Source organism: Cyprinodon variegatus, unplaced genomic scaffold (genome assembly GCF_000732505.1).
Source record: "Cyprinodon variegatus isolate N-32 unplaced genomic scaffold, C_variegatus-1.0 Scaffold579, whole genome shotgun sequence".
Taxonomy (NCBI): domain Eukaryota; kingdom Metazoa; phylum Chordata; class Actinopteri; order Cyprinodontiformes; family Cyprinodontidae; genus Cyprinodon; species Cyprinodon variegatus.
In genome coordinates this window covers 511000-520714 of record NW_015151032.1, presented here as the reverse complement: position 1 = coordinate 520714, position 9715 = coordinate 511000, and the positions used below count along the sequence as shown (strand labels likewise).

At 36.6% G+C, this 9715-nt stretch overlaps 1 protein-coding gene across 1 annotated transcript in view; it reads left to right on the top strand.

Moving 5' to 3' along the window:
* tbck (TBC1 domain containing kinase) overlaps positions 1 to 9489 on the top strand; it is a 41990-nt gene extending 32501 nt beyond the window's left edge. Inside the window, exons 24-26 of the mRNA XM_015392226.1 lie at positions 5308 to 5471; positions 6764 to 6923; positions 8916 to 9489. Of these exons, the coding sequence (XP_015247712.1) occupies positions 5308 to 5471; positions 6764 to 6923; positions 8916 to 9026 (435 nt within the window). The 3' untranslated portion in view covers positions 9027 to 9489. The remainder of the gene's footprint in view (positions 1 to 5307; positions 5472 to 6763; positions 6924 to 8915) is intronic.
* The last annotated feature ends 226 nt before the right edge of the window (positions 9490 to 9715 follow it).

Here is a 9715-nt window from a genome sequence, read left to right as displayed (position 1 = left end):
CTTCCCTCCTTGGTTCCTTCATTTGTTCCTTCCTTCCCTGGTTCCTTCATTCCTTCCTAGGTTGCTTGGTTCCTTCCTTTCTTCGTTGTTTCGTTCGTTCGTTCCTTCCCTCCTTGGTTCCTTCATTTGTTCCTTCCTTCCCTGGTTCCTTCATTCCTTCCTAGGTTGCTTGGTTCCTTCCTTTCTTACTTGTTTCGTTCGTTCCTTCCCTCCTTGGTTCCTTCATTTGTTCCTTCCTTCCCTGGTTCCTTCATTCCTTCCTAGGTTGCTTGGTTCCTTCCTTTCTTACTTGTTTCGTTCGTTCCTTCCCTCCTTGGTTCCTTCATTTGTTCCTTCTTTCACTGGTTCCTTCGTTCGTTCCTTCGTTCTTTCCTTCCTTCCATCCTTCCTTCCTACCCTTCCTTCCTTCCTTCCTTCCTTCCTTGGTTCTTTCCTGCCTTGGATAGGTTCTTTCCTTCCTTGGTTCCTTCCTTCTTTCCTTGGTTCCTTCCTTCCTTCCTTGGTTCCTTCCTTCCTTCCTTGGTTCCTTGGTTCCTTCCTTCCTTCGTCCTAAAATTAAGGAATGATGAAGTTACGCTGAAAGCTGATCCCTCTAGTTCATAGGTCAGTATTGGTAGCCCTTCCTATGACTCAGTACCCATGAGGTAGCCCTCGGCCTTAAAAAGGTTGGTGAGACCTAATCTACATGCTATCAGCAGGCCAGACACAGTCACAACAAAGATGGCGACCTGCCACGAGGAATTGTTTTGCTGAGCTGGGGCATTTAGCAGCTTTTTATGAAAAAAGTGATGAAATTTGCAACTTTGTGTGGATGCTCTAACAGTGTTTCTGTTACCTGCAAACATAGACAACTTTAGTTCTGTTATCCGTAAGCACCTGAACAGAAACTGTAGCCCCTGCTTCATAAGAGCGCATTCAGCAGGAGAAGCAAATTCAGTCTCGATCTCATTTCTGATCAGCTTTGAGGAAATAGTTTTTTCAACTTTTGTTAAAATATGACTGAAGTATACCAATAGCCACATCACTGAGTCGACATTAAAAGACAAGATGAAGCTTATTGTTCTCCCATGGTATCAAGTATGAGAACCTTTGCTTAAAATAAGGATAACCCAAAGCTTGATTCATTTAAACATTAATTCAAAGTTCTCAAAAAGTGAACAGCTCTGTGCTCATATCCAGATGTCTGATGAACATACTATGTGCTCTGACTGTCGCACATTTCTAGAAGTTCCCTGCTGCAGCAAAGCTCTAAAACATTCAATAGTTTATTCAATAACCACCCATTATTAGTCCATTCCCAGTCTCACTTGATGTGCTGGTGTTGGAAAATCGGCCCCCAGATAGTTTTTTTTCTCCCATCTGCTCACTCTGAGCAGTTTCTGTATTTATGTAAATTATGTCAGGATTGCTTCTTTATAGATTAATGGTTTGAAATATGATTACCTTATTTCCATACTTTGGAAAATTATTATCATCATCCTGCAGAATAATTTTCCATCTTTCCTCCTGTGCCACCCCTTTAGACTCGTGCATTACAGATGTAATAGCAGCTGACAGTTTTATAATAAGCTCATTTAAAGTGTATTATCTCTATCCGAGGTACTTGGACTACTTACTGCTGTAGACATTTAGATCTAGCTGAAGATCGGCTACATTAGCCCCTCTCAAGTTTATTCCAAAACTAAAGATGAACCTTAGTGCCATATACTTTGTTTTATTTTTCAAACGTTATGCATGAAATGTTATTTCTTTTAAGGTCCAAATTATTTGCATAGAATGTTTTTTATTTAGATTTATGAGAATATTTACAGTGATATGTGTACTATTTATACTGCAAAGCTATCTTAAAGTGCAATTTATAAAGGCGTTACTGTACTTTCAATTACTGAGCATTTTGTTTACTTTGGCAATGGTAAGAAGTTAACCATTTCTCTGGAGGTTTGGACCCGCTGTGATATCCGGTGGCTAAGGGACCCTGTGCTGCAGAAATATGTTCATCCAGATTGCTGCAGAAGGGGTTATAAAATGTTTGTTTATTAAGAGACTCAAAAATGGGATAAAGTTGGAGAACTAAGCCCTTGTGATGGATGTTTGTTTTGGAGTTAGGGACATAGTTGATTATTTGATACCTGCCAACATAAATGTGTCACTGCTCTGCCTGCTTAGCATGTTTTCACCCAGTCATTAAAGGAAAAGTTCGGTCATATTCAGAATTCAAACTTCTAAAAGTACTCTAAATTTGAAATAATTACATACTGTTAAATAAATAATAAATGTTTTCAATTAATTAGGAGTAGTTTCATTTAAATGTGCTTTACTGGAGATATCCATATTTGTCAAAGAGCACTACTGCCACCTACCGGTTTGTGACCTCACGGTGCGGTATCGGTTGTTGATCAAGTCCCAATGCTGTATCTGGTGTTAGTCACAACGCGCTATTATCCAAGTCATCTTGAAAACGTTCTTCTTCAAAATGTTGGCTATATATCACGTGTTTTTTTTCTCTGGCCAGAAGTTCAATAGAAAATCCTCTCTCTTCAAGTTGGCAATCCAACGACAAACCCATCCGTGGTAGATCCCATATCGGAAAGGTGAAATAACTCTTTTTTATTTATTTATATATATTTTGTTTTTCCACTTTAACCCGATGTATTACAACATCGGGTTAAAGTGGAAAAACAACATCCAACTGCCATGCACGTGGGCATTGTCAAGCATAGCTCTCGCGAATTTCAATGGTGAAGTCATCTCAAAATCTTAAGTAATTGCTGTTGATTGCATAGGTGTCTAGTAGTTCCCATTGATTTTGCTCGTAAAGCGGGGAAAATGGCGCTAGGCTTACCGCACCGTGACGACACTGCTGGAAGATGTCAGGAGTGGGGTTTTTACTATATTGTATATTTGCTATATAGAAAAATGGCCGTTCTCGGACTCCGTGATCGCTACGAAAATTATTATTTTTATTTTTTACTGATTAACGCTAAATCCATTAAATCACTGTGAACGTAATAATTTTAGATATAAATAATGACCCATTGATCATTCCTTGCTGACCAGACTTTTCCTTTAAGATTGATTGTCACTGACCCGCTGTCAGAGTGTTTGGCCGGTTAGAAGAGCCTAACTAATAGGCGCTGAAATTAAAAACAATCGGGAGGAGCTTCAGGCTATAGCTGGCTGTCCAATGGACCACTAGCTTGCCAGACCCAAAAGTCTGCTACTTTACATATCCTCCCAAACCATTTTTTCTCTTGGGTAGCAGGGATAGTCAGAACCCCGGCTCCAAAACGCTGCTTCTCTCCTTCCTTTGGCTCGAATCAGTAATGGGCTCCAAAGCATAAGCAATGTGATTTAGATGCTTCAGTGTCATTTCAGCTTCCTCTTCCATCAAACCAAATGTTTTAAGATTTTTATGGTTGTGATCTATCAGCGGTATATCCAGTGTATACTACTGCTACAGCTAGCGCTGACCAACCCCGTGACATCACCGTTTGAGGTACTGCAACATGTTCTTACTGAAACACTATAAAACAAAGCTTTTTTTCTTTTACGTTTATATTTTTCACTTTTCTAATTTAATATATTGATAATAGTAAGACAGAATCTCAAAAATTAAATTAGTTTGATTGGACGTTTCATTTCCCCTTTAATTTGGGAGAAATTTGAGAAAAGACTGCAATGCTAAGCCCTCCTGTCCAGCACCTGCATCTGACGACACAAATGTTGGAATCTGTCTGGAAGAATTGTTAAATTCTCATAAACACTCAGAAACTTTGCGGAGAGGCTTTAATTAAACTTTAATTGTCATTTTTGTTGTTTTTCTTTTTTAAATGGGAAGATGTGTTCTTTAGAAACATATTACATTTGAATTTTAATGTAAAGCCTCCTTCTGTACTGAAGTTAGCCTCTAACTGCATGTTGTTAGTCAGCAGTATGTTTTTTTTTTCTTATGTTCTTTGAATTATCACCTAAGTTTTACTGAAACAACTGTTCAGCTAGTACTTGCTATCTTTTTGTTATTGTTCTCACAGACTAATTAAATTAAGTCAATAAACCTAACCTTGTTTTGAACCAAAAAAAAGCAGCATTTCCATTCCAGACAGTGTCTTCCTATTTTGAACCTTGAACAAAGTTCCTGGTGGACACACTAACAGACATTTCTACTGCACATTTTTGACTTGCTTTTCCGCGGCTCTGGTTTAGACTCATCACTGTCTGACCAGTTGAAATGCCAAAGTTCCTATAAGCCGTCCTTGACAGTCTCACAGTGCTCACTCTGACATTTAAATAACCATGCAGGGTTTCATCAGCCCATAACCCTAACAAGCTCCACAGTTTTGCTTATTTCTGTCCATAAATAAAGGGAATGGTGTCGCAAATGCATATTTAAGACCATGTGTGTGCTTTAAAGAAAGGAGTTAATTAATGTAACATTCTGAACGACTCTTTTTTTTTTTACAGCAACTAAATACATTGTGCATTAATTTCTTTCTTTTAAGCCGGTTGGTATAATTACCTTTATTCACAGACTTCACCAATCATTTATTATTTAATGTTGCCTAATTGTTTCTCAAATTAGCCCCAATAAATCATGAATGAATTAAGTCCTCTGTGGTTTATTTAAATTTGTCCAAAATGACCATTTTAACCTTGTTTGTGTTGTTATCTGATATAATTTAAACTCAGGGTAAAAACTTGTTGTTTAGGCCATTGTCTTGCTCTATCTTGCTCAGATCTAGGGCTGTGTTTAAAAATAAAACCAATTTTCCAATTCTTTATCGATTCTCATGTTAATGTTTAAAGGTCAATATATATATATATATATATATATATATATATGGATCAATAAAAAAAATGTATTTTCCACTGCCCTTACAGCCACTGTTAACTACCATAAATGTATTAATTTGTTTTAATATGTTAATATAATACTTTAATATGAATTACATAACTACACATTCATGTAATAAAGCTGAATTTAATTCAATAAAATGTATTTTTAAAAACAGAAATCCAATTTTAGATTGGATCTAAAATAATTATTTCTAAATTTTGACAATTGGAATATACCGGTAAGCGATTCTTGAAATTTCAATCAATACCCAGCCCCAATCAGAGCCTTAATGGACTACTTTTATTTTCTAAGGTTTTACAGGTTAAACATGAGAGCCCTTGAGGTGTAGTTGTAGTAGTTGATTTTTGCTCTTATAATAACAGTAACCAAACTGGCAGTCATTTCTAAATAATTATGAGGTCCAGAAATGTTCTCCTGCTTCATCTGTCTTTCTGTGGCCTCCTCTCCTTTAGTCCCGAGAGCCTCTGGCGCTGTGTGACCTGAAAGCTGAAGTGTCTCCCAGAATCTCAGCTGAGGATTTAATCGACCTCTGTGAACTCTCACTCGCTGGACCCTCCAAGAGACATAAAAGCAGCAAGCCGAAAATTGTTGCTGTCGACATTCGGAATGTGGAAGAGTATCCTTACCATTTAATGAGTATCTTGCCTCCTGATGTGTTTAAGCCATTTTTTTAGCTTATCGGATCTTAAATTACCTGACAAAAGCGTAAGCTAGTATACTGATACGTTTTACTATGTTGAAAGTGAAGGTCTTGGAGAGATGAGGAGAAACAAAGTCCTACAAATAGGAGTTAAGTCCCTCGTCTGTTATGCTTGTGAGCATCTCTTCACAGAAGAAGCCAGTTAAACCTTTCAACTGAAACCCTTGTGTCAAACACAGTCACACTATAATTACTTGCGATGTTGTTGGGTCTATTTCCATTGCATGCTAGGATTCTGGTCTAAGAATATATGCCATTATTTTTTAGGTTAGTGAACCAGGTAACAGTACATTCTGATAACAGTGTATTTCTCTGCAGTCCATGCATGTAGAAATTAATGCATATCGTTTGATTTAGTCTACCCTCCTTTTCTGCCTTTTCAAAATTAACATTTTTTCAGACATTTGACAAAATAAGGCTTCCAGCCTTATCCTCACTGTACGGGGAAATATTTTTAAAAGTTAATTGTCTCCTCCTGTGATTCACAGAGCACCTTTAATGTAGAAAAATTACCTCAATCTCTTTTTCTGATCGAATGACAAGAGCCATCTCTTAACCAAAACTTCACAATTACTTCTGCAGGTTTTAGATGCATTTCTAAACCTGCAAACCTGAATCAGTTAATTGCATTCCCTCTTTAACTGCCTCCAAGCACTGCAAGGGCCTGTTAATCACTTATTTATTTGAGTAAGGTACCGGTATGTGTAGGCAGGCGAATGACTAAATTATCCGGGACAGTGGATGAAATCCATTCAAAGATGTTTTTATTGTCTGTAAGTCACCCTAAATTCTAAGACTTCCTGGTAGAGTTTTAAAAAGGCACAGATTGTGTAGGGAGAATCTGTTTTAGTTATGTGTTCAAATATTGCCGTATGCAGTGAGCCTCTTGACAAAGGTACCCAATCAAACGCAGCCGTTTGAGATAGAGAGGGAATAGCATAACAGAAGTAGATTACCCAGGGCCTGGATCATTGTTTATACCTTCCGAATCCTCTATTCTTTGTCCTTTATGTCCTGATTTCATTTTCTCTAAAATGTCTTTTCTCTACATTATTCTTTTCTACAATGCATTTTTTATGTTGCTAAAGAACAAAGCAGCTCTCAGAAAATTCCTTGTTAGTCTCTGTGAAAAAATAAAAACCTTCACCAAGCATCATTGCCTTGGCACATCTGCCAGACTCTGTGCTCCTTAACTCCCTGGAATCCAGCTTTGGTAGGGGACATATTTCTGGCAGCATCAACATTCCCTTTAACAGCGTGTTCGGTCCTGATGGTGAACTAGTGCAGTGTCCTGCTGCAGGAGTTCTCCAGAACTACAAAGGGCGGGTCATTGTGATCATCAGCCATGCTATAAAGAGTGCTGCTTTGGTGAGAGAGTCAGCTTCACACACATCTTTACACATTACAACAGATTAAAACAGTATTTAATAACTAAATCCTAAAATATGACCTTTCTTTATGTTTTGTTAGCTTTACAATACATGTCCTATAAATTTACAATTATAATGCAGTTTGCTTTTATATATAAAAATACAGCAGCATTCATTAATTTACTGAAAAAGTATTGTACTGTTTTCCATGCATCATTGTAAAGTTTAATCATGATAACTACCTGAAGTCAGAGCATCAACACGTTGCTTTTTTTGCACAGTATCGCTCATTTTTCAGGTTAATGTTAACCATAACCTTGTTTGAGAAGAAGTTTTGATAGAGAAAGATTTTGAGAAAGATTTTATTTATTTGAACTAAGGCCTGTGCCTTAGTTCAAATAAATAAAAACAGGCCACACCGAAAATAAGGGGAGAAAAAACTAGGAAAAGGTTATGCTCTTTTCTTTTTTTTACATTGTGTGAAACTTAACTTGGTTAGCGTAACTAATCTTTGTCTGTTTGTATAAAGCCGTTACTGAAGCTTTAAATGTGTGTATGGGGAAAAAAAGGTTTCTTCAAAAAGCATTTTGAAGAAAATCCAGAATTAACTCTCTTTGCCCAGTAAAATATCTTCTTATAAGTAAATAATTTTACCCACTGTATAAAATATGTCCTGTTTGTTTTATAGGCGAATTTCCCACAAACATTAAAGTAGTTATCAGCTTTTTCTTCTTTTCTTACATTAGAATTATTTTATCAAAAACCACCATGTAACCATTGACCACTAGGGGCACTAGACCTGTTGGCTTCTACTAAACATAGAAAAAAAGAAAGAAATATGACTGTATACTAGGAGCAGAGTGTTAACCTACCAGTCTAATAATAAAGATGAGAAAAGTTTTACATCCAGCTTCTTCTTTCAGCCTGCACCAACGAATAAACAAATTTCCATGACTCTTGTTTTTCCTTTTGCACGATCCCTTTCACGTTTTCTCTTTTCAGCCTCCTAAGAAGGTTTAAACTTTTTCCTTGCCTCAGCCATGACAAGTAGTCGAGCAGGCGGAAAAATAGTAGAGCCAAAGCCTCAGCCCCATGACTATATAAGAGCCTGTTGCCGTAAAGCAATACGTTCTTCCAGGTCACATGACCTGGCCAAATTACTGAGCATTCTACCAACTTACATAGTTGGTATTTCAAGAGGGGAGCTCCGCTCATAGCATTGATACTGTATATTGGCCTGATGAATCAGTTAAAATAACTCATATGTGTCAACTCTTTAGGTCACAAAGTCTGTGGTGTCTCTTAAAATTACACAAAAACAGCAAAAATTCTTTATGAAATATTCACAGAAATAATGATATATTTCACATAATGTGAGATTGAGGTAAAGTATTTTTGTATGTCAATAGAACTGAGCCAGTAAAATGACTACACACCTGGGTCTGAATGAATGAGGCTGCCATTATAAAATAAAATCTGAAAAGTATAATGCACATTTTGAAATCTGGAGTCAGATTTTAAAACAGTTTTCTGAGGAATTTTGTTTATATGAGAAAATTAATATTGAAACTCATTACAGTTTTATTCATCAAAATAACAAATAGAATAGATTAGATATTAATGTCAGCCTACATCCAATGGGTGATTCGATGAATTTAGTGAAAGTGTTGTGATTAAAAATATATGGGAAAACAACCACAGAAATATGGAAACATGAAGTAAAACCACAGACAGACATTAAAGAAATCATTGCAATTCTTTAATCTAAAAGACAAAGAAATATTTGGTCTAAAAATTGTATTTTTGTTTAACATCTATTTGAATCTGCCTGAAATATTATAGTATAATCATACATAAAGGTGGTGTCTGATAATTGATTTTATTTATCATAAATAAACATACAGTATTAGTTATCAATCATCTTATTACGGTTAATTAGTCCATGCCGTTTTTCGATTGTGTATTTTACATGCGTTTTCTGTTTTCCCAGTTTTCCGCACATCTGGTTAAAGTGAATGTTTCACGTGTTTGCATTTTGGATGGAGGAATCAGCAAGCTGAAGCCCACAGGACTCCTCACTGTCCCTTCCCCTCAGATCTGAACCACTGACCAACTTCACATGAATAGAACAAACAAAAGGACTGTAAATACGTTTCATGATGAAATTAAGGAAATGTTAGTTAACAAAATTCATGGAATAATTTTTCAATATGTCAGTTTTAATGTGATTTAATTTAGAATTTACTGGACTATTGAACTTTTTCTGATATTTTGTTTGTAGAAAAATATTTCTGCTAATTATTTTCATTGCAAAGTTAACCTATGGCCAGTGTATTTGTTTGAGATTCAATAAAATAATGATTAATTCATCTTTTCTAAACAAACTGTTGATATTTCTCACAAATAATAAACCTAATATATTTCATTGTGGAACACCTGACATAGGTAGAGTGGTGCAGTAGTCAACTGTATAGGTTAAGGCGGCCATACACTGTACGATTTTTTTTGCCTTTTTCGGGCCGATTGTCTATTTGTGCAAGAATTTTTGTATCGGGCCGTGTTTCAGCCTCATCGAGCATCCTGCGTTGTGCCTGCGTTGTGTAGTATACGGGTAGTAACGAGGAGAGATCAGCCTTTCACAACCACCTGCTCAGAATTCATAAATTTGGGAGAGCTACGAGCGTCTGCAAGCCGATTTACCTGAACCTCCCGCACTATACATGTGCAAACAACAAAGCTCTTCTTCCCCTCTGGCAACCATCTCTCAGAGGGGAGTCAGACATGTGGTTT